This window comes from Emys orbicularis, chromosome 1 (genome assembly GCF_028017835.1).
Source record: "Emys orbicularis isolate rEmyOrb1 chromosome 1, rEmyOrb1.hap1, whole genome shotgun sequence".
Lineage (NCBI taxonomy): Eukaryota > Metazoa > Chordata > Testudines > Emydidae > Emys > Emys orbicularis.
Window position 1 is genome coordinate 330,373,326 of NC_088683.1, and position 25,515 is coordinate 330,398,840.

Here is a 25,515-nt window from a genome sequence, read left to right on the forward strand (position 1 = left end):
ATGCAGAAAACTATGTTACTGCATTATAAAAGTTATGGAGTCAGGAAATGTTAAAAGTTAAAGTTTCAGCAATGTTAGCTACTTTCCCATTCTAAGGCATGCTTTTTATATTAAACAGGAATATATTAAAATTACACATTTCAGAAGAATGAGAGGAATAGACAAAACTACATATGTGCAAAGTAAATTCTACTGAAGGAATCTCAAATTTGAATTTCCTGGAATTTTTTATTTTAACAGTAGAATGTGGCATTCACTTTTTGCATTCCATCTATATGTACATGATAAAGACAGCACATTCACAAACCTGATGATCCTCAACACATTGACATTTCATTTCAAGTAAAATAATCAGTGATTTTTAAGTCTGAAGCACAGCACAGTACAACTGTTAATTCATTCTGTACTTACCCAACACCACATGTAAATAACCTGGTGTGTCTGACATTCTCTTTCACAATTTGGAAGGTCATGCTCTCATTCTGAATGTGTCCATCGGATAGAAGAAGAATGTTACGGTCTCTTTGAGAAGGATACAACAAATTCAAATAACGTAAGGTTTTCCATAAGTCAGTATTTCCCATTGTTGGTGTAGCAGACTAAAGAGAAAAAATAATAAAATGATTATCTGAAAGTCTGGATTTAATTTCTAACTTTCCCTAGAATAAACTATAGTGAAGAGTTAAGTTTCCTTTCCCATGGTAAATTTCTCCTGGTTTACAAGTACAAGTGATTGCTCACTTCTTAATTCTGAGCTTGCCTTCTGCCTTTCTGTAGTAAGGGCCAGCTCCAGGCACCAGTTTAGCAAGCAGGTGCTTGGGGCGGCCACTCCGGAGAGGGGCGGCACGTCCAGCTATTCAGCAGTAATTCGGCGGAGGGTCCCTCACTCCCGCTCGGAGTGAAGGACCTCCCGCCGAAGTGCCGCAGATCGAGATCACGGCTTTTTTGGGGGGGGGGGGGGGGGGGGCTGCTTGGGGCGGCAAAAACCCTGGAGCCGGCCGTGCCTGTAGTTATTATTATCTGCATTGTGACAGTGCCTATGTGCCCCAGTCATGGACCAGAACCCCACTGTGCTAGAAGTTGTACAAACACAGAGCAAAAAGACAATCCCTGCACTCCAGAATTTACAATCTAATCTTCCTTCCAAGATAGTGCCAATTGAATTTTGCCTTTCATTGGGACGACCAAGTGCACTGGCATATTCAAGTGCTGTCTTCACTGCCAGAAAGATGGTGCTGTAAGAGCAGGGAGGTTCACATGGATGTCTGTACCTTTTCCTGTCCTGCTGCAAAGTCACCAGAGGGCAAAGGGAGGGGGCATGACATTTTAAAAGGTAAAATTTAGGAGGAACATCAGGAAGATTTCCCGGTAGTCAGATTTATTACGCTGCAGAGAAGTTTTCTAAAGGAAGGAGTGGAAGCTCCATCACTTGAGGAGTCATTTAAAACCAGACTGGACAAGATAATAAATAGAGAATAATCCTGCATTTCAGGAAGATCAACTGGATGATCCAATATGACTCTCCCATCTCCAACTTTTATTGTCCTATGACTAACACCTACCATGAGTTACCTTAAATTTTCACTGAGCTATAACAGGACATACAACAGAGATGATGCACCTGTTACCAGGGAAAATGGGCTCTTGTATACTACTGAAACTAAGCCATGGAAGTAATTTAGAAGGTGGCCTCAAATAAAGCCACAAAACAATGTGATGGTGGACGTTACATGGAATCCCTGCGGGCAAAGAAACTCTCAGTAGCATGCAGAGGAAAAACAATTTTACTTACTATAATAAACTCCTTCACTGCTGCAAGATCACTTTTGATATTCTTTGAATATGAAGAAAATTCTGTAAAATCTGTGGAATGAAAACTGAAATTAAGCTCTTCCTTTCAACGTTAAGTTATATTTCATTAACTAGGAATGGTGACATTACCTCAGTGACGGGTTTCATTTTTACTATTAGAAAAACCACAATAAAAGTATTCTCTACTACTAAATAATAGAGACCATCAGGTTTCCAGTTTAATATATTACTGCTTGTCTAATAAAAAAGATGAGCATAAAGATAAGGATGACAAGAAAGTAATAAAAGTGAGCGTCTAACAAAAGAAAACTTACTCGTGCCAAATCTGATAACATTCACTCTCTGTCCAAAACAAGACATTTGTAGAGCATGGAGAGCAATCTGCTTTGCTTGTTGCAGTGTTGAACCCTCCATGGAATTGGAGCAATCTAGACAAATAATAATTTCTCCGGACAGCTGGATTCCTTTAAACCTTGTTTCAAACTTTGGTTGAAATACAAGCATGCATGCCTGAAGAAAGAAGAGTTTGATAATCAACACAATGGATCACTGTTATTTATATAGTGCCAAAAGGGTGCTAAACATTTTACAAAGATCACTATATGTATCGAGGTTTTCAAAAGGTCACCCATTATTGTGGTATCTGAGCATAATAAAGCCAAATGTCTAGGGCAGTTGTTTTCAACCTGTGGTCCGTGGACCCCGGAGGGTCTGCAGATGGTCTAATATTTCCAAAGGAGTCCGCACCTCCATGTGAAAATTTTTAGGAGTCCACAAATTAAAAATGGTTGAAAATCACTGGTCTAGAGGTTAGCAAGTAGGTTTTTTGTTTGTTTTTGTTAAATCTTGATGAGAGTAGCTCTCCCTGTCCTGTGTCCCTAGCTTATCCCTCGTGGGTAAGAAACTCAGTGGGAAGTTTGCAAGTGTTTTCTGTTCCCATCTATTTTACTTTTCTGCAATCAGAATGGAGTTGTTTCTCAGAAATAAGAAACAGGCTTATTTTTTAAAATCATCAACACCATCATCACTTCATGCGAAGTCCTAGAATTTTAAAAATAAATTTATTTCAAAGTACAATGTTTTTCCTGAAGAAAACAGGAGAACAAGTGTGCACTGTATTGCCTTGCACTTGTGATTGGTTAAAAAGTTCAAAAACCTGCATTCTCTAAGCTTATAGAGTGGAAATACAGAAAAGAAACCCATGAATTCAATACAAGTTTATTACAGTAGGTAGCTACTTTGTTATAGAAAAGATTGTATGTATTGTTTTAAAATTTTCTCACATAGTGGAATCCCTCCCTCCAGTATGATCACGGGTTACCATCTATGGTGTGGTGAGATGAGCGTATTCCATCCTCAGCTGAACCATGATACATTGATGCTAGGACTTGAGACAGGCTACAGCTGTGGCCTATTAGGTATCCGAAAGGTAAAACCACCAGCTTTGTCTTATGAACAGAGAGACTATAAAAAGACCGTGTACAGAGGTTCTGAGGTCAAGGCTCTAATTTCAGAGACCCGTCTTGTTGATGCCGCCACCACCACCAGGAACGCGGCCTTCCATGACAGGTGGGAAAGGGAGCAGGAACCCAGAGGCTCAAAGGGTGGGCCGGTGAGCCTACAGAGGACCAAGTTAAGATCCCACTGTGGGACAGGAGTCCGTACCTGCGGGAAGAGTCTCTTGAGCCCTCTCAAGAATCTGACCATCATGTCATGGGAAAACACCGTCTGTTCTTGGATTGTCGGGTGAAAAGTGGAACGGCCACTAGATGCCCTCTAATGGAGGAGTGTGCCAGACCCTGGTTCCTCAAATGGAGCAGGTAGTCCAGGATAGCTTGTATGAAAGAATGCGAGGGAGAGATGCCACGCTCGGATGCCCAGCGGGAAAACCTTGTCCTACTCCCCAGGAAGACCTGTTGAACTCCTTCCAAACAGGTCTGTTCCTCCGGATTCAGCCATGCAGCATCCACGCCGAGAGGTGGAGGGACTCGAGATTGGGGTGGAGGAGCTGACCGTGGTCCTGTCACAGCAGGTCCAGGAGGTTGGGCAGGGGCAGGGAGTGGCCGCTGACAAGTTCAAAGCGTGCCGATCCAATGTTGGCGAGGCCACGCTGGGGTGATCACAACAACCTGAGCTTTGTCTCTCTTGATCTTTGCCAGGACCCTGCTGATGGGTGGAATTGGAGGGAATGTATACATCAGACTCCATGACCACGACAGGCATCGGGGAGGGGGTCCTTGCTTAGACCTTGCAGAGAGCAAAACCGGTGGCATTTCCTGTTCTGTCTGGTAGCGAACAGGTCCACTTGGGGAGTTCCCCACCTTTGGAAGATCATGCAGGCTACCTCTGGATGGAGTGACCACTTGTGGTGAGAGGAGAAGTCCCCACAGAGCTGGTCCGCCAGCGTATTCTTGACACCGGGAAGGTGACAAGCTTCCAGGTGGATTTAGTGGCTGATGCAGAAGTCCCATAGATGGAGCACCTCCTGACAGAGAGCCGACGAGCGCGCTCCCCCTTGCCTGTTCATGTAGAACACCGAGGCTGTGTTGTCCATCAGGACTTTTACCACCTTGCCCGACAGGTGGGGCCGGAAGACTCCGAATGCCAGACAGACTGCTCAGAGCTCTTTGACGTTTATGTGCAACTTCGCCTCCTCTGGGGACCACATCCCCTGTGTCTGGAGGTTGGTGAGATGCACACCCCAGCTGAGGTCCGAGGCGTCCAACACCAACTCGATAGAGTGATGGGGGCTGTCGAACAGAACCCCTTTCGGGACTGTCCTGTGGTCGGTCCACCATCGCAGCAAGGTAAGTATTGCCTGGGGAATGGTAACGATCTTTTCCAGGGACTGGGAATAGACCGTCCCCAGTCATGGTTGCAGGAGCTGCATTTGGAGCCTGGCATGGTGGACCACATAAGTGCACGCTGCCATGTGACCCAGGAGGCGCTGACAGACCCTGGCTGTAATCAGAGGGAATGCGGAGACTTCTGCGATGAGGTCCATCAACGTGTGGAACCTTTCCAGTGGCAGGAATACCCTGGCGCAAGTCGAGTCAAAGATTGCTTTGATTAACTCTATCCTCTGCACCGGCACTAACATCAACTTTTTGTCGTTTACCAGTAGGCCCAGAGAGCGGCACGTGGCCTGAAGCACCGCAACATCCCTTTGGACTTGACACCTGGAGCTGCCCTGGATGAGCCAGTCATCGAGGTACAGGTAGATCTGAAAACCCCGGCACCTGAGGCAAGCTGCTACCACCGACATACACATGGTAAACACTCTCGGTGCTGTTGCCAGGCTGAACAGGAGGACCGCAAACTAGTAGTAGTGGGGGCCCACCGTAAACCAGAGGAAGCATCTGTCTCCTTGAAAGATTGCTATGTGGAAGTATGCGTCCTTCAAGTCGAGGGCGGCATACCAGTTGCCCGGATCCAGGGAAGGGATAATAGAAGCCAGGGTGAGCATGCAGAACTTTAACTTCTTTAGGTACTTGTTGAGGTCTGGCAGGTCCAGGATGGGCCGTAGACTGCCCTTGGCCATTGGGATTAAAAAGTACCAGAAATAGAACCCCTTGTTCCTGTACTCAAGAGGAACTTCTTCCACTGAACCCAGCTGTAGTAACCCCTTTACCTCCTGTGCAAGGAGATTCTCATGAGAGGGGTCCCTGAAGAGGGATGGGGAAGGCAAGTGGGAAGGTGGGGGTAGAAAGGAACTGGAGGGTATAACCCTGTTCCACTGTGCTGAGGACCCATCGGTCCAGGCAGGGAGCAAGAGGGAAAGGCAGTTGGAGTACACTGGGAAAGATGGATCTGGGGAATAGTCTGATAGGTGGCCCTCTCAAAACGACCGTTTGGCCCCCTGCTTATTACAGGTCAAGCCCCCTGGGCAGAGGTGGAGGCAGGTGACTCGGGCGGCGCTTGTAGCTCTTGGCTTGTTTATGGGGCTGGTCCTGCGAGGTTGACTCCCGTGGCCCTGCGGCTGCTGCGGTTTGAACCACTTACATGTTGGGGCTGGGACATAGAGACCCAGGGTTTTTAGAGTGGTGCAGAAGTCCTTGAGGCCATGCAATTTGCTGTCTGTTTACTCCTCAAATAGGGACGAGCCATCAAAGGGCAGGTCCTGCACTGACTGCTGAGCCTCGGTGGACAACCCAGAGAGGAGCAGCCAAGAGGCTCGCTGCATGGAGATAGCGGAAGCCCTGGTGTGGGCAGCAGCATCTGACGCTGCCTGGAGGGCCGCCCTGGTCGCGGTCGTGCCCTCATTGAGGATCGCTCGGAACTCCTTCTTGGAAGCCTTGGGGAGTGACCTTTCGAACTTGGCCATGGCTTGCCACATATTGAAGTCATATCAGCCAAGGAGGGCTTGGTGGTTGGCCACTCTCAGCTGAAGACTGGAAGACAAATAAACCTTACTTCCAAAAAGATCCAGCTTCCTTAAGTCTTTATTTTTGGCGGTGGCCCCGGGTTGTCCTTGCTTCTCCTTGTGGTTAACCACCTCAACCACAAGGGAATTGGGGGCAGGGTGGGAGTATAAGTACTCATGCCCTTTGGTTGGCACGAAGTACTTGTGTTCGGCCCTTTTAGAGTTAGGGGCCAGGGAAGAGGGGGTCTGCCACAGGGCATTAGTGATCTTAGAAACTCCTTAATGAAGGGGTGGAGCCACGCTGGCAGAAGCTGTGGAGCAGAGGACGTCAAACAGGGAGTCCGAGGGCTCTTCCAATTCCTCTGCCTGAAGCCCCAGGTTAGAAGTGACCCTCTTCAAAAAAGTTCCTGGTGTGCCTTGGCGTCATGCTGAGGAACTGGGTGAGGGGGCACCGTGATAACCTCATCTGGCGATGATTAGGACGATGCCTGTGCCATGGGAACCTCCACGTCCATTGGTGGTCCAGCAGCTTGCTCCCCTGCGTCCTCCTGGACCTGCGGGGTCTTACCCCCAACGTCTCCTGGGAAGGCTGGGTGAACCCCCAAGGGTTCCACGGGTACCACTGTGCTGGGCACTCCGCTTGGGGCCATGGGACAGGTTTTGGTGCTGATAATGTAGTCGGCACCATTGGTACCGGGGCTTGTCCCACAGTCAGGGAACCTCACTCTGAGCTGGAGCTACCAGTGGAGTCATCGGTCCCGGGCGACCAGGATCAGGCTAAGCAGTGACTCTTGTCTGACTGGTGCCAGTTGCTGCATCCCAAAGCCGACCTGTCCAAGTGAGGCTGTCTTGGTCGGGCACTTGGGGACCGACGGCGTTCAGTGGATCTGCGTCAGATACCTGGCAATCCACGCCTCATGCCTGTACCAGTACCGGGATGTTGAATGGGACTGGGAGCTACTACGAGCCAGTTGCCGGGAGGATTGTCCTGAGTAGGGTGACCTTCCTGTTGGAGATGGGTGATGACGCTCTCTGGTGCCCATATCGGTCCCGGGATCAGTACTGAGACCTTGAAGATGGTCAGGGCCAGTCCTGGAGTTCTTGCCAGGTGGTGCATGCCTCAGAGGATCTGCGCCAATCTACCGGCGAGGTACGCCTTGAGTCCCTCGATTGGTGCCCTGGTGCGGGGACCAAAGAGGGCTCCGCTGAGTCTGCCTCTCCTGTCCTGAGGCGTGATGGCTGTGTGCGGGAGAACGCTGGTGGCACATCCCTCTCGATGGGAAACGGTACTGCTGAGGCGGGGACACACACATATATCCCAACGCGGGTTTTCCCCGAGATCAGGGTACCGCTGGAACTGGTGAGGGCGGCACTGGGAGCGTCAGGATCTCCTGAGCTGCTTGAAGGGCTTCAGGCGTTGATGGCACCTGAAACTGGCTGCAGCCTGCACAGCTATCTGGAGTCGCAGGCAAGGCATGGGATGGGCTGCACCGCTCGACTTGAACTGGGGCCTGACTTCCCGAGGGGGCGTTGAGCTGCCTGGCACGGGTCTTGGCTTGCCCCCAGCCCTCTCCTTTCCCTTACAGGAGGTAGGAGATCTTCCCCTCACAGTCTTTTTCGGCTTCTTGACTGGAGCTGTGGAGGGAGACTGGTGCCGGGTTGTGGATGGCACCGGCGAGCAGTGCGCACAGAGGCCACGGTGCTCCGTGCGGAGTCGGGCCGCTGCTCCAGTGCTGGAGTGAGTGCCGACTCCATTAGGAGCACTCTTAGATGGATATCATGCTCCTTCTTTGTCCTAGGTTTGAAGGACTTGCAGATATGGCTCTTGTCGCTTATGTGCCCCTCGCCTAAGCACCTTAGGCAGCTGGTATGGGGATCGCTGACGGGCATAGGCTGTTTGCAGTGAGCACAGGGCTTAAAGCCTAGGGACCGGGGCATGCCCCGACCCCCAGCTGGGTCCTGTTTGGGACTAACAGAGAGTTTGAGAACTACTACTAAGAGTAACTAAGGCCTGGTCTACACTAGGAGTTTATGTCGAATTTAGCGCCGTTACATCGAATTAACTCTGCACCCGTCCACACCACGAAGCTATTTAGTTCGACATAGAGGTCTCTTAAATTCGACTTCTGTACTCCTCCCCAACGAGGGGAGTAGCGCTAAATTCGACATGGCCATATCGAATTAGGCTAGGTGTGGATGGAAATCGACGCTAATAGCTCCGGGAGCTATCCCACAGTGCACCACTCTGTTGACGCTCTGGACAGCAGTCCGAGCTCGGATGCTGTGACCAGCCACACAGGAAAAGCCCCGGGAAAATTTGAATTCCTTTTCCTGTCTGGGCAGTTTGAATCTCATTTCCTGTTTGGACATCGTGGCGAGCTCAGCAGCACTGGCAACGATGCAGAGCTCTCCAGCAGACATGGCCATGCAATCTCAGAATAGAAAGAGGGCCCCAGCATGGACTGATCGGGAAGTCTTGGATCTGATCGCTGTGTGGGGTGATGAGTCCGTGCTTTCCGAGCTGCGATCGAAAAGACGGAATGCAAAGATCTACGAGAAGATCTCTAAAGCCATGGCAGAGAGAGGATACAGCCGGGATGCAACGCAGTGCCACGTGAAAATCAAGGAGCTGAGACAAGGCTACCAGAAGACCAAAGAGGCAAACGGACGCTCCGGATCCCAGCCCCAGACATCCCGTTTCTACGAGGCACTGCATTCCATCCTAGGTGCGGCCGCCACCACTACCCCACCACTGACCGTGGACTCTGAGGATGGGATATTGTCGACGGCCGGTTCCTCGGAGATGTTAGCGGACGGGGAAGATGAGGAAGGAGATGAGGAGGACGAGGCAGTCGACAGCGCTTACAACGCTGATTTCCCCGACAGCCAGGATCTCTTCATCACCCTTACAGAGATCCCCTACCAACCGTCCCCAGCCGTTAACCCGGACACAGAATCAGGGGAAGGATCACTCAGTAAGTGTTTAAAACATCTAAACATTTATTTTTAACAGAACAGGAATATTAACAATATTAACAATGGGTTTTGCATGATTACTTTGCCCTAGGCGCTTAACGTTTCAGTCCCTGGCAGTGCAACTACTGAAAAAAATCTAACAATGTCCGGTTTAGCATGATTGTTCTGCCCAAGCCGCTCTACTGTTTAGTCCCTGCCAGTGCAGCTACAGTAAAATCCGGTCTATATGTCCGGGGATAGAGCTGAAATCCTCCATGGACATCTCCACGAAGCTCTCCTGGAGGTAATTGGAAAGCCTTTGCATCAGGTTCCTGGGGAGAGCGGCCTTATTGGGTCCTCCGTAGTAGGAAACATTTCCGCGCCAGGAGACAAGCAAGTACTCCGGGATCATTGCCCTGCAGAGCATGGCGGCATACGGCCCTGGTCTTTGCAGGCTTTCCCGAAGCATCCTTTCTTTTTCCGTCTCTGAAATCCTCATCAGAGTGATGTCGCTCATGGTGACCTGCTTTGAATTAGGTAGGGGAATGTTAGTATTGGGACTGCTTGCCTGTTCCTTTACAGAACTGTAACCGGTGGTTTACAGCCACGCGGTGGAGGCGGGAGAGGGGCAGCATACAGGGATCTTTCCCTGGGACAGCCGCGAGGGGGTGGGACAGGGGCAGAGTTCATGCTTGCCGGATTGCTGGCAGCAGGGACTGGCATTGCTTTCAATGTGAAAGGAGGCCAGTGCTACTATTAAAGTTTTAAGCAGCCACAAGTCTACGGCTTACCATGTCGGCCTGCTACACAAATTCCGGTGTCCTGCCCCGCTTCTCTGATCTGCACTGCAAGACCCCAGGCACTGAATGCGAAGGCCGAAAATTCGACCTTGTCCTGAGTGCGCATGTGATAGGTGCTGTGCATGGTCTTGTTCACAGAGAAAGACTATGTTCTTTGTTCACAACTAAATTTATCTTTCTGAGGAATTCACTCCCTTTTTCCCATTCCCACAGCTGCGACTGTCTCCCGACCTAGCCTGGCATCACACTCCCAGAGGCTAGCGCAGATTAGGCGTAGGAAGAAGAGGACACGGGAGGACATGTTCTCGGAACTTATGGGCTGCTCCCGAGCCCAGGCAGCCCAGCAGACCCAGTGGAGGGAGAACTTGTCCCAAATGCACCGATCACACATGGAACAGGAGGAGAGGTGGTGGCAGGAAGACCAGCAGGCGACTCAAACGCTGCTTGGTCTAATGAGGGAGCAAACGGACACGCTCCGGCGCCTTGTGGATGTTCTGCAGGAACGGAGGCAGGAGGACAGAGCCCTGCTGCAGTCTATCTGTAACCGCCCTCCCCCGCCACCAAGTCCCATACCCCCCTCACCCAAAGTCTAAAGAAGGAGGGGCGGCAGAGTCTGTGAAAACTCTCACTCCACCCCTGCAGACTGCTCTAGTACTAGAAGGCTCTCATTCCCCAAAATTTGAAAAGTCCTTTCCTTCCCGCCTCACCCAAGCCCCCGTCCAAGTTTCACCCCCCAGTTTCATGTGTAGTTGCTAATAAAAAATACGTTTCTGTTAATTACTGTTTCCATCATGTTCTTTTAGAGGAGAGTCTGTCTGAAGGGGGGGAAGGGGGTTGGTAATTGGACAGGACAGTCACCTTTACCAGGGTACAGAGGCGGGGGCAGGTTCAGCAGCAGGGCACACACACATTGCAGTCACTAGTTACCCTGGTCAGTCTGGGAGGTGGTTTTCATGTTCTGTGTGTGTGTGTGTGGGGGGGGGGGGGGGCTCTGTGACTTTGTGGCGGGGGAGGGCAGTTAGAGATCTTATGCAGCGGTCCTTATCCTGGACCACAGAGCCACGCAGCAGGGGATCTGTAACCGTCCTCCCCCTGCCACAAAGTCACATAGCCCCCACACACACAGAGTCCCGAACAGGAGGGGTGGCAGGCTCCGTTGAAACAACCAGTCCACCACTGCGGAGCCTGTCATTCCTGGAGTTTAGAAGCGTCATTTGCATCACTACACTACACCCGCTCCCCACCACAGTCTGCGTCCCAGGTTCAACACTTTCCCGCGAAAACAGTAATAAAGAAAACGGTGTTCATTAACAAAATTCAAGTGATTTTATTTTTAAATGTGGGTTGGAAGGGGGGGAATGGGGTATGTAACTGGAGAGGATACTGAACATTTAGTGGGTAAAGAAACGGGGGCAGGTTCAGCTTCTTTGTACACAAATTTAAAAGTCACAGGTTACCCTGCTCACTGAGAAACATAGCTTTCAAAGCCTCCCGGATGCACAGCGCGTCCCGCTGGGCTCTTCTAATCGCCCGGCTGTCTGGCTGGGCGTAATCAGCAGCCAGGCTATTTGCCTCAACCTCCCACCCCGCCATAAAGGTCTCCCCCTTGCTTTCACAGAGATTGTGGAGCACACAGCAAGCTGTAATAACAATGGGGATATTGGTTTCGCTGAGTTCACAGCGAGTCAGTAAGCTTCTCCATCTCCCCTTGAGACGGCCAAAAGCACACTCCACCACCATTCTGCACTTGCTCAGCCGGTAGTTGAAGAGTTCTTTTTCAGTGTCCAGGGCGCCAGTATAGGGCTTCATGAGCCAGGGCATTAGCGGGTAGGCTGGGTCCCCGAGGATGACTATAGGCATCTCCACATCCCCAACAGTTATTTTGTGGTCCGGGAAGTAAATACCTTCCTGCAGCCGTCTAAACAGACCAGAGTTCCTGAAAACACGAGCGTCATGAACCTTGCCCGGCCATCCGACGTTGATGTTTGTAAAACGTCCCCGATGGTCCACCAGTGCTTGCAGCACCATTGAAAAGTAGCCCTTCCGGTTGATGTACTGGCTGGCCTGGTGGTCCGGTCCCAGGATAGGGATGTGAGTTCCATCTATAGCCCCACCGCAGTTTGGGAATCCCATCGCGGCAAAGCCATCTATGATGACCTGCGCGTTTCCCAGGGTCACTACCTTTGAGAGCAGTACCTCAACGATTGCGTTGGCTACTTGCATGACAACAACCCCCACGGTAGATTTGCCCTCGCCAAAGTGGTTCGCGACTGACCGGTAGCTGTCTGGCGTTGCAAGCTTCCAGAGGGCTATGGCTACTCACTTCTGGACAGTCAGGGCTGCTCGCATCTGGGTGTCATTGCGCTTCAGGGCAGGGGACAGCAACTCACAAAGTTCCATGAAAGTCCCCTTCCGCATGCGAAAGTTTCGCAGCCACTGTGATTCATCCCAGACCTGCAGCACTATGCGGTCCCACCAGTCCGTGCTTGTTTCCCGGGCCCAGAATCGCCGTTCCACAACATCAACATGACCCATTGCCACCGTGATGTCCTCGGCGCGGGGTCCCGTGCTTTGTGACAGGTCTGTGCCACTCTCAGACTTCAGGTCCTCACCGCGCTGCCGTAGCCTCCTCGCCTGATTTCTCTGCATCTGCCTCTGGGAAAGGTGGATGATAAGCTGCGAGGTGTTGACAACGGCCATAACTGCAGCGATGGTGGCAGCAGGCTCCATGCTCGCAGTGCTGTGGCGTCCGCACTGTCACTGACCAGAAAAGTGCGCAAACTGATTTCCCGCCGGCGCTTTCAGGGAGGGAGGGCGGTAGTGACGGACGGATGACAACAGTTACCCAAAAGCACCCTCGACACATTTTTTTACCCAGAAGGCATTGGCGGCTCGACCCAGAATTCCAATGGGCAGCGGGGACTGTGGGAACTGTGGGATAGCTGCCCACAGTGCACCGCTTCCAATGTCGACGCTTTCCCCGTTAGTGTGGACTCACAAAGTCGAATTACTGTCCTTAGTGTGGACACACACGTTCGATTTTGTAATATCGATTCCACATATTCGATTTAAGTAAAATCGAACTACTCTCGTAGTGTAGACATACCCTAAGAAAACTACTAACGATGTATAACTATTTTACAGGATTTCAAAGTTCACAAGAACTGAGAAGGAATCAATGCTAGCCGAAGCAACAGACGTTCCAGCACCATCACTGGCAGCAAGAAGGAACTGAGGGTAGGTGGAGCTGGCGGCGCCATTATACTGCACCATGCTAGTGCCACTCAGAGGGCGCCAGAGCCAGCCCCCCACGGATACTGCTGAGGGAAAAAACCTATGGACCGGTGCATGTGGCGAGCACACACACCTAATATGGAACGGACATGAGCAAGCACTCAAAGAAGAACCTTATATTTTGGTTCACCTTTCATCTCTGGTTGAACCACTGTAGCATTTTCCTCCTCTTAAAATGGAATATTCAGCAGATAAATAGCAAATACCACACACAAGTGTAAGAGATTAGACAGTGTCAATCTTAAACATTTTTTGGCAACTCTCTCTTAGTCTGGAGTCACACATTTTAAAATGCATCTTTTAGCTTTTCCTTTCTTTGTGTGCGTCAAACTTTTATAACTAAAATCTGTTTCTATGTGTGGTATTAGTAAAATACTTTGTTTTTAAATGCTTTTGATAAACCAGAATTTCAGATATCGTTCTTACGGATGCATTAATATTTTAATTTCCAAACTTTCTATTGTGCAGGTCAAATCCCTTAAAATAGAACCGATGCAGTTCCTTTAAATGTTTTCTTGAGTGTGTGCAATTATAACCTGTACATTCAGTACACAATGACCCCTTTGTTGCTGATCTCTGCTAGAGCTTTCGTGCCATGATCCTGAATGCCAGCTTTCCCCTGGATGTGACATTTCCAAAGGACATACCGGATGACATCTGACAGTCCTGGAGATGCATTTTTCCCCACATACCTACTACATCAGTCAAATGATGCAATTAAGGAAGACACTTTGTTTTAATTGATACCTATATGTTGTTATTTTCCCCAAAAAGTATTATTTTTCCCCAAAAGTATTCTATTTTTCTGCCCACTTATTGAAGCTACATATTTCCAGACTCACCCAACAATTATCGGTTCATTTTAACTCCTGCAAAGAATACAGGAGTACTGATGCAATAGAAACAATAGGAGTTGCAGTGTCAATATGGAGTCACATCCCTCTGAAATATATATGTCTGCACAACTAGCCAGAGAAAAGTGTGCTCAAACAGAAGTAGGGATAATCAGAAATATTAATAATGAATTGTCTGTGATATCATTTGTGCTTAGAAATTTGTTATAGTATTATTTCTGACAATAGGCCCCAGTCCAGCAAATACAGTCCAAAGGGACCACTCCTTTGAATAAATTTAAGCTTGTGTGTGCATGTTTGCAGGACTGGGGCTTATATCAGAAAGATTCTGTGGAAAGTTCAACGAAAATAAAAGACAGAATTATGAAAATTTCATTTCAATGGAACTATGTCCTGATAGGAACTATTACTAATTTGTACTTGTAGGCTGCGAAGATGCAAATACAATACTTGCATATTTTAGTTCCCTCCTCACTCCTCAAGACATTTTGGGTGAAATCCTGGCCCCACTGAAGTCAATGGGAGTTTTCTCATTGCTTTTAAAGGGGCCAGCATTTCACCCCTCATCTTGCAGTACTTTTTTCCCACTGAACTTGGCAAATATGGCTGCTTTATGTTCTGTGCACTGTGAAATATATAACTTTCTTCAGATTTAAATCTGAGTAGAAATCTTTTCTTTATATAATTGTGCATGTGCTTTAACACTGTATATAAGAAAACTTAGTTATAGAAATTTTTTCAATGTACCTGCTTTATAATGTTTTAAAGTGTACTTTAAAGTTAAAGACCAAGGATGGAGCACTTGCTAAATAAAATATGAAAGCAAACTGAAGGGAAAGGGTCACATAGACCAATAAGATGAATGACTGTACAGACTGAATTTGTTAAATTGATCAAAAAGACATTACCGCAAGTAAGTCTGGTACAAAGTGTATATTCATGACAATTACGCAGAAATACTGTCCCATAATCTTTTTTTCTTTTTAACATTGATGGCTTATATTTCTTTAAAGCTTTTCAAAGTACAAAATTAACCATATCAGGCCAAATTCTGCTCTGACTTACTCTTCACTAAATTCAATAGGATTTATATGAGTGGTACATCCTGGCAGAATTTAGTCAATCCATTAGTTGATAACGTATAGTAGAAGTAGCAGTTGTACCTCACTCTCTTTGTTTGGATGCTTCTCTACCCACATTCTGGGTAGATATACTTGAGAAATCCAGATTTCTAGAGCAAAGCCACAGATGTCCAAGGAACTATTCTCCACAGTCCTGATTACGGCTTTGCAGTCTGTTTTCTAGAGAGTAAAAAGCAGACATTTATCAATTTCTGCCAAAATAGCATTCAATTGTACAAAACTGCATGCTTTTAAGAAAAACTCAGGCTTGAAGATGTAACATTAGGTATGAGATGTCCCAAAGTTTTTTTTTACCATTAAGATGATGGTTTTCATTTAAAAATATATATTTTTCTTTAGAGTGACATTAAATGTTCTAAATGTATTTTAAGATTAAAAGACTTCCATGGAAGTGGCTCTAAAAAGTGCACATGAAATTTTTTTTCATTTGATATAAGGAAATGGAATTACCAGTTTACATGATGAGTCCTATATAAACATCATATGCAATTTATTTTAAAAATATAAAAGGGTCCTTTTAAAATACAAGACATAAGCTCTAAAACAGAAAAACAGTTGCAAGATTTACTTACCTTTATTTTAAGTGTGTGCGTCCAACTATGAATGCGTTCAATGCTGTATGGCATTTCAATAGACATGGCCACACAGAATCCACTAAATAAAGAAAAAACAATTGACACACAAGGCAGTTTTGGAGAAGAGGATATTTGGCATGTATGCCATGCTTCCTCCATCAGGAACACATCAGTCTATGTTCCCTATCCTTCACAGCTCTTAGGGTAAAGGCAATAAGCAGTGCACTACTTGTAGACTCATAGACTTCAAGGTCAGAAGGGACCATCATGATCATCTAGTCGGACCTCCTTGATTTCTTCTGCCCCATGCTTCCCTTGCAAAGGTTTCTATCCCCAAGACACTCCAAACAGCGTACATGCTGATTCACTAAGGATATTCATAGATACATGGACAGAAGAGGCCATGAGATCATCTAGTCTGAACTCTGGTATAAAATAGACCATAGAATTTTACCCAATTACCCCTGTAATGAGCCCAGTAATTTGTGTATGAATAGAGAGTACCTTCCTGAAAAACATCCAGTCTTGACTTGAATACATCAAGAGATGGAGAATCCCCCATTTCCTTTGGTAGATTAGCCATAGGAACAATCACCCTCACTGTTAAAAAAATTGTGCCTTATTTCTAATTTGAATTTGTCTAGCTTTAACTTCCAGCCATTGGTTCTTTTTATGTCTTTTGCCACTAGATTAAAGAGCCCTTTGGTACCTGGTATTTTCTGACCATGAAGGTACTTACACACCACGATCAAGTCATCACTTGCTCATGTATTTGATATGCTAAACATACTGTGCTTTTTAAGTCTCTCACAATATGGCATTTTTTCTAACCCTCAAATAATTTTTGTGACTCTTCTCTATACCCTCCCAGTTTTTTCCAACATCCTTTAAAAAATATGAACACCATAGGTGGGTTGCCAGTAGATGCTCAGCACCCACCATTTTTGCCCTGTGGGTGCTCCAGCCCCTGTGCCTATGGATTAGCCCTTTTTGTCGCAACATTGTGTGCATGCATGTACATGGATGTTATGTAGTTTCCAACACTGAAAATTCAGTTCCTGGAGTAGCATAAGTGCCCATTAAAGCTCTTACTGCTTTTACTAGTAGAATAGCTCATGAATAGGAGCAAGTGGATATCTGCAGAGGCATTGCATGAAGTAGAACTATAATTATCAATTTCTCAAGAAGTATTAAGTTATCAGAAAAAAATTCACAATTTGAAATATAATATTAAAAAAATATTAAAGATGCTAATGAAAAGAAAAAGCTAACAATCAGTTCAATTTTAAAAAGTACACTTTCAGGTAGTGCAGGCCCAAGGGATTAGGTTTTGTGATGCAAAGTTTTTATAAAACCTAGTACTGAGAGAAATGTTTTCAGGAAACAAACAATCCAAAATATTCAATGAAGTGCGGTGGAGATGGAGTTTGCCTAAAAATTATTGCCGTGTAGTGTTTGCAACCCAAATACAGCAGCAGTTTTGAATCAAAAGTAAAAAGTCTTTTCGTCATCCAACCTGAATGAAATGCCATAAACCCCACATAAATAGTGAAAAATAAATTTTACACGCTGCTTCACATTTAAGAATCTAAGGTGTTAGTAACAAAAATAAGGAAACTTTAAAATAATTTTTTATATCAAATACCTTATTAAATGTTACTTACCCCTTTTTTGTTCCTATTTGTTTAACACAAACCTTCTTTACTGTATCCTATACAAAATAAAAAACGGTAAATATATCATTGTTATGAAATATGCAGATCTTAGTGCCACTCTTGGTTTTATTAGAGAAGCAACTGTAGCACAGCACCCAGCAGTTTTCTCAGCTTCTTTCACTTTCAGGGGTCAACTCTTTCCTCAATGTGCGAGTATAACATATGGGAATGATACATACATATGGGAAGAAGAATAAGCTTGATGATATTTAAAGAGGGAAAATATACTAAGTCATTTGTCCCTTCTTGCAAACTGTTCTCTGTGGGCAAACCTCTATGCCCACATGGAACATCACTGAAGTCAATAGGGTGCAGGGGGCCACCTACATAAAGTAGCCAGCCTATAGGGACCTTAATTACTAACACTGCTAAATTTACTCATGTTCTAAATCAGTGGTTCTCAACCTTTTCCATCCTCGGACCCCTTTCCCCATGCTAGGCCTTCATCCCATGTAGCCAGGGCCACTTTCTATTTAATAATATGGGCAGGCTGGTCACAATACCAAGTTGCGAACCCTGTCTTAGAGCTATTGTTTTGAGCAGATTCAGGCAGGCATCACTACGTTGATTTATTTGTTGTTTTGGTTCACATTTTTGGAGGCTCTTGCTTTTAGCCATGAGGGTTAGAATCAATTTTAAATGAATCGGTAAGAAACATGTAAAAAGGTAAGAAAGGGAGGATGGTTGCAACTCCCCTCAATCTTGTTGTGGAATCACCGCCCTTAGAGGAGCACTTGTGCTCCAAACCAAGAAGATGCTACTTTAAGTTTATATTTTAAATGCACAAACCTGTGTGTTTTCATTTAAGGCTTTGTCTTGTTGCCAAGGAGCCACAGCAGCAGGCATTTGAAAAGTAATACAGCCGTTCTGAAAACTAAGCTCAGTGATGTAGGTGACTTTGATAAGAACTGTAGTTTTAGGTGGTAAGTTTCCAACACTTACAGTAAAAACATCCTAGAAAAGAGACGCTTGCTTTAATCTGCATATTTAAACTATATATTTTCCAAAGCAATAAATCATTTGTTTTGTTATGTACAGAAAACAAATGCTAGTTTTCTATATTTCTTCAGAGAAGCGGCTTGAAGAAAACAAATTATGGTGATAAAGGGCAAGGAGTTATGCTGTTTTAACAATTTACTAAAAATTCCTGTCTGGACACAACTCATCAGTAGTAACTATGCATAAATCAATATTTTACAGAGAGAGTTCAAATTGTTTTTTAAAAGAGGTTTTTATGGAGAGTTAGCAAAATCTAGTTTCTGAAGGATGTACAGCAGATATTTTTGACTAATTTCCTGAAATGATCAAATGTGCAGCCTAAATAATTTCCATTATTTAAAAACAAACAAAACAAAACAAAAAATCCTTCCCATTAAAGACATGATTCTGCAACGATTCCAATGGAACTACCCATATGTGTAAAGTGAAGTACATGTGTATTTGTGGGGTTGGGGATCAATGTCATAAACTTGCTTTGTTTGGTATCTGACTTCAACAACTAATATACAATGTGACCAATCTGGGATTTCTAAAATGCATAGTAAACCATGACATTCAACATACTGGGGCATCCTGGTCCATCAAGTAAGCTCCATCACCTCGACTGATTGCTTCTCTATATTCCTTATGTGCTTGTTCCTTTTCTTTAACCTGCAAAAGATTGCTCCAAAATCATTAAATGAACTATTTTTATATGGAACACAGTTAACTACCTTGTCTCAATTAACCAACAGTCATTTAGTGGGACACCATCAACTTGAAATCTAGTTAAGTGACAATGGTATAAAATCAGAGTGAGAGTAGTATTAACACTAATGTTGTGCGTCTTCACTCATTAATGCTTTGAAATTTTCGGGTTGAAAGCACTATAGAAGAGCGAAATATTAAATCATCTTACCTTTCCAACAATATGTTTCCCATTGATGAAAGCCTCAAATCCACATACAGCCGCTGTGCCATCCAAAGGAAAGACATATTTTGCCTCAATGGAATTATCATTCTGATTGGTGTATGTCTGAAACACTACTATCTGAAATAGAGAAATGGATCTCTTTTATAATCCTATTAAGTGAAAAAAATATCATGATAAAAAAAGAACAGGTAATGAGTATATCTTCTCATAGGTCATTCTGCACAAGTGGTTTTGGTTTAAATTCACTATTTTAAATTTAACAGCATAAATGTGCTATTATGTTTCACACTACAAAATGTTGCTAGGAGGCAGAGTGCAACTTGATTTATCTTTCTGAAGACCTATTTGTACACGAATACCTCAAACACATATACATATAGTGATTGTAACAAATCTACCAGTGCTTGGGGGAATGGACAGTACAGGAAACTGGTAATGGAATACAGACACTCTCCGGGTTACGCAAACCCGACTTACGCAAATCTGCACTTACAGAAAAAGTTCCGTAAATCCCGTAAGCATTTTTTGGGGTGGGGGGTGGGGCGTAATTGTCGGGTATACGTTCCCAACTTATGCAAAATTCGACTTACGCAAGGCGTTCCGAAACAGAACGCTTGCGTAAGTTGAGGAGCATCTGTATGGAGTTTTTCATCTCTAGGTCACCAATTCAATTCTCCTCCAAGTGAAGAGTAAATAAAAATCATTTCCATCTGATGGCTATATGAAAATCCTAACTTTACAAATATCACCAATCTAGTGTCTACAGGATAGGGGTCTACACCACAGAAACCACCACTGCAAATGTGCTGGTAGCCTCAAGTGTGACTAAAGGACTGAGTAGGCGGGAAGGCAGATAGTGCAACCAGGTTAAGCTTTTCTGACATGGCTACTTGGGAAACCTGTGCTGTCTCTCCAGGAACAATATCTGTTCTGTAAATAGAGAATTTCAGTCTTCAATGCCAGAGGTTCCAGCTGAATTTCTGTCCACACCTGTTCCTCTCTGCATTCCCTGTCTATGTCCCCAGAAAGTCCTGAGACCTTCTCATCAATCACTGCCTGGCATATCCAAGATGGCCAGTCATCAGTCCTGAGGAGGAAGCTGGATGGGGAAATCTCTGCGAATGTGGGGCCTTTTTGCAGTTCCTTGTCTGTTCATGCATCTGGGCAGCGTTCCTCTGGGCAGTGTCCACTGACTCCTTAGACTTCTCGGAGCAGTGGACATGGTCTAGGGTTCTCTGCTGAGTGTACCCCCCTGGATCCATTGTTTTGATCCTGGACCTCCATCCCCTTTTTTCATTTTTTGTCCCAGATAATCTGTTGATTTCTGGGTTTGGGGCCACTCCCTCATCCATGGGGGTGGGCCTTTCATTATTTTGGTAAGCTCAACCTACCAGTCCTAGTTATCAAATAGGCAGGCAAGAAAGCCCCTTAAAAAAAAAAAAAAAAAAAAAAAAAAAAGCATATTCCACTGCAGCAACTTTCTTCCTGGCAATGACTTAACCATACATAGGCAGAAAAATTATTCTGAAATATGGAATTACACAAATTCACTGATCTTTTCATTGCCCAAAGAATTTACAAAAGCAATTTGTCTGCTTACCTTTAAAAATTAAAAACACTTTGAACTAATGTCAGGACCTGTAAGAGACTGACCTTCATTTAGAGATCTATTTTTCTAAAAGTGACTCAACAGTACATAACAATTTGAATTAATTCTCAGTAGTCAGTTGCTGAAAAGTTGAGCTAACAGTAAACAGTGCACTGTACCTGTGCTATGAAGTCTATTATCCTCCCCTTGATATGAATATCTTCAAGAGGGACTGGGTTTCCAGATGTGTCCTGAAGACCAGTTTTTACATGGTTTAAAAGATTTACACTTGGTAATGCATAGTCTAAATATAAAAAATTGAAGAAAGGTTAGTGTTTTGGTTTGGGTTTTTGGATGGTGGTGGTGGTGGGGTAATAGCCAATCCCACACACCAATGGCCATTTGGCCCATGTTTACAACTGTAATTCACCATATATGGATTAAAAATAATACTCAGTGTCTGTTATGAATTCCCACAATAGTATTGTTCTATTGCTGTGATAAAGGCTGTCTGAGGGATCATGAGTTGATGACAGGTTTTTCATAAGACCTTTGTTTAGCCTTTAGGGAGTAAAATGTGAATTCTTTAAAGAGCATCTGATGACTTATGCAAGAGTACTTTCTGCTAGGCCTCTTGAAAGGCACTCTGTCAGGAGGAGAAAACCAGCCTCAATATTTATTCCCAGAGGAAATCTGTTAAACAGATGCTTCCAAGATACCAATATTAGTCAAGAACACGTGGTGACAGCTGCAAATCAATCCAAAAGAATTTTTTAATTATATTAAAAATGTATTTGATCAGTTTTATTCAAGAGTTATTGATTAATAGCTAGAGCATTTATGATGTAAATACAATTATAAACAAGAAATATTTCCCACCTTCGGGTTGTAAATGACAATGTGAGGTCGCTGGCCGATCTTGCTCTAATTCTGTCTCAATTCCAGGCTGAAACTGCTTTACTTGGTCTCCAGCAAGGCAAAACTTAACAATGTATCTCATTTTAACCTGACAGGTTTTGTATACAACATATTCATCATCCTATTGCAAGGAAAGAGAATTATTTTACAAATATAACAAAAGCTACAGGTATTCCTACAAAGACTGTAAACCGATTTAAGAACTGATCTAAAGAGACATCTCAACTGAGATATGCAATATGACTGTATGGTTTTAATACTAATGCTTTGCACTCTTCAAAGAACTCCACCTCTGTCCTCTTCTCATCCTAGACCTTCCTATGCTGCCCAAACTTCAGTACTGACTGCTCCTTTCGTCTCCATTTCTCACTCACAAATTTATGACTTTTTTCATGCCATCCTCAACTCGGCAGAAAGCCTCACAATTAAGTTATCCAGGTGCCCAACCTCTCTCTCTCAAAAAAAAAAATCCTTAAAACACAACTGTTCCTCAAAATAATTCCAAATATAATTATCACTTTTCCTTCTCTGGCTGCCTAGACAGCAACTGTGATTATTTGTTTGCATAGTATTGCACCTATTCCTACCTTTACAGTTTAAACAATTTGGAGCAGGGATTATATTTATTTTACCCATTAATAAGACAGTGGAACCCTCTTTCATTGTTGTTTTCTATATTCCATATGTGACAGACTGACAATATCCAGAACAAACCTTATGGAATTAAAATAAGTTTTACAGAATTAAATTAAACCTTATTGGAGTATCTATGGGGTACATTATATTAAAATGCAATTGTGTATGTGGTGTTGTGGAATTGAATTCTAACAGAGAAGGAGAATGCTACTGAACTTTCTCAGTTATCAGCCTTTGAAGTCCCCCTGGGGACATATGCATACACTAGTCCAAACTGGACTCTCCTGAGACCCACAAAGAAAAGACTTTTGGATAAAAAGCCTAAGTTTAAAATGACTCAGGGCCTTCTTCCTGATACACCAAACAGGCAGGACCCCATTCCATGGAGTGCACCAATCCTCATGGGAACACTGGAAGAATTTAGCCTAGTGAGACCTCAAAAGACTGTGTGCTTGTTCTGAACTGAAACTGATGTATTTGTGACCACAAAAAAAAACCCTTGGGTGGCGTAACGCCTGGTAAGCTTATTAGCATGCATGTAGGTTCTTTTATTGTTTTAAATATGTTTTCTCCAAAATATTTTTTCCTTAAGAATAAAGTAGGCTTGGTTGGAAAGAACTGTGTGGTAAGTTATATCTGTAGCTGTAACACTGTTATTAAGGATACAATTTAGTCACGGAGGTCATGGATTCCAAGACTTTATCAAACCTCCATGATGTCGGCTTCAGCTGTCAGTGGCGGGGGCGGAGCTGGGGCTGTTCCTCCCCAACCCATGGCTTCAGGTCTGTGTGCCCCCCTCACAGCTGTGGCAGGAGCCAGGGCAGTGCACCTCCCTGCCCCACAGCTTCAGCCGGGGCCGGAGCTTGGCTGGGGCCGAAGCCTGAGCCACCGCTGTGTGCCCCATCCCTCGGCTTTGGCCAGAGCTGAAGTCAAGACTGCGCACTCCTCCCCATGGCTGCAGCGGGGGCTGAAGCTGGGGCTGTGCCCCCCTCCCCCATGGCGGTGGGACTGTCAGTCCCCCCCACGGGGCACCTGTTGTCATTCCTTCCCCTCACTCAGCCCTCTCTACCCTGTTATTTTTAGTAAAAGTCATGGACAGGCCATAGCTCCAGTGAATTTTTGTTTATTGCCTGCAACCTGTGTGTGACTTTTACTAAAAATAACCATGACAAAATCTTAACCTTAACTGTTATCCATCTCTGAAGAAAAAGCAAGAAGGTCTGTCTAGGCAGACTGACTGTGCTGCGAATTACACAGAGAAGGCCAGGGAGCTGTCCAGCCTGGAAATGCATGTCTCCACCCAAGAGTGGCAAGAGCTGGAAGTCTGAGTGTCAGGTGCCCTTGCTGAACCTCTGAGGGGAAATACAGGTGCAGATGCCCTGAACTGTGACACCATACACAAAAAAGTTTCTGTGTGAGTGAGCATGCCTCTAAATAACTGCTTAATGCCAGGAGTCACAATGCTCACCAGCAGGTATGGAAAAGGAGAGCAGCAGAAGGTTTTGGGACTAAGGCACAGCAGCATCTTCCATGCATGCTGCAAACGTAACCCAAGAGGGAGATGAGACATGAGACCCTGACAGCAGGGCAGGACATCTCGGCAGAGCAGGGGGCGAGGCAGATCAGGAGTCTTCCTCCCAACTCCTGAGCAGCATGGCCAGTGGCAACAGGGCAGCAAAATAGCCCAAACACTGCAACCCGCAACTGCTAAAAAATCCCCGCTGCTGTCAGTTATAAATAGCCCAATTGGGCTGCAAAAACCGCATACTTGGCAACTTCTCTACCCTCAGTGCAGAGCAACTTTAGCAAGACTACTCAGCTCCTCTTTACTCCTTGCTGGGAGCTACTGTAGCAAGACTGGGAGCCAGGATCCTCCTTGCCCTCTTCTATGTGAAAGTGATAATTATAGGATGCAGGGGAAATTTCCTTGAAATGTAGCATTTAGCACCTCTCAGATAGATAAGAATTGGTATATTCCAAGGGAAATAGCACAATGCAAATAATTTATAGTGGAATGAAAGTTCACTGTAAGTGAAGCAATGCTTTACTAAAGGGATGTGTCTATACTAGGAAAAGAAGTTGTGATTCACTGTTGCAACCCTGGTGGAATATGGTTTTCAGCTAGTATAGACATAGCCTAACTATGTTCAACATCCATTACACAAATCCTGGTTGACCCTTCCATGGCTCCAAATCCTATTGAGTATGTGGTTTATGTGACATGAAAGTCTGCTGAAATGTAGCGAAGTAGTTCAGGATTTTCACCCCACTTTGCTATAGAACCAAGTTCAATATAAAATCTCTCTCAGCTATTTATAGGAGAATTCCACTGTAATATAAAATAATATTAATACTTTTCATTTAAATAGTGTCCTTCATGCCACAGTCCAAAAGCGCTATACAAATGTTTAAAAATCCTGTGATGCAGGTATTATATGCACTTCACAGATGGGGAAATGGAGGTAAAAGTGACTCGCCCATTGCCACATAGTAATTCAGTGGCAGAACTGGGAATAGAACCTAGGTGCTCAGTCTCCCTCTGTCCTCTTATCTAACACTGGCACAATAAATCCAAGCGTTTTAAACAACCTCAGTGCCTTTTTTTGGTTGGATCTGATTTCAATACCTCAAAATCTGAATAGATGTTTGCTCTTTTACGGACTCCATGCACGCTGTCATATCCTGCTGGCGCATTAGTTAATGACAAATCTTTTTTATACAAATCCAAGCAGGTTCCAAGTGCCACATTACACACAGCCAACAGTCGAGTTCCATCCATTTCACTTGGTGGAGAATACTTAGTGCTTGTACTATAGTTAAAGAAAAATCACACACACAGACACATACAGTTTATATTAACATGCATTTCTATTTTAAGTTTCAATAGAAAGTAGAAAAATGGAAAGGAATAACTTTCAACATTAAAGTTTTCTTAAAATTCCTCTAAAACA

At 44.9% G+C, this 25,515-nt stretch overlaps 1 protein-coding gene across 1 annotated transcript in view; it reads right to left on the bottom strand.

Annotated features, from left to right (window-relative positions):
* PARP4 (poly(ADP-ribose) polymerase family member 4) overlaps window positions 1–25,515 on the bottom strand; it is a 109,075-nt gene that overhangs the window by 45,047 nt on the left and 38,513 nt on the right. Inside the window, exons 12-23 of the mRNA XM_065397604.1 lie at window positions 25,191–25,374; window positions 21,890–22,049; window positions 21,190–21,314; window positions 19,408–19,539; window positions 19,074–19,160; window positions 18,300–18,464; window positions 17,460–17,506; window positions 15,793–15,874; window positions 15,242–15,379; window positions 2,127–2,322; window positions 1,793–1,863; window positions 412–599 (exon numbers count right to left, since the gene is read on the bottom strand). Of these exons, the coding sequence (XP_065253676.1) occupies window positions 412–599; window positions 1,793–1,863; window positions 2,127–2,322; window positions 15,242–15,379; window positions 15,793–15,874; window positions 17,460–17,506; window positions 18,300–18,464; window positions 19,074–19,160; window positions 19,408–19,539; window positions 21,190–21,314; window positions 21,890–22,049; window positions 25,191–25,374 (1,575 nt within the window). The remainder of the gene's footprint in view (window positions 1–411; window positions 600–1,792; window positions 1,864–2,126; window positions 2,323–15,241; window positions 15,380–15,792; window positions 15,875–17,459; window positions 17,507–18,299; window positions 18,465–19,073; window positions 19,161–19,407; window positions 19,540–21,189; window positions 21,315–21,889; window positions 22,050–25,190; window positions 25,375–25,515) is intronic.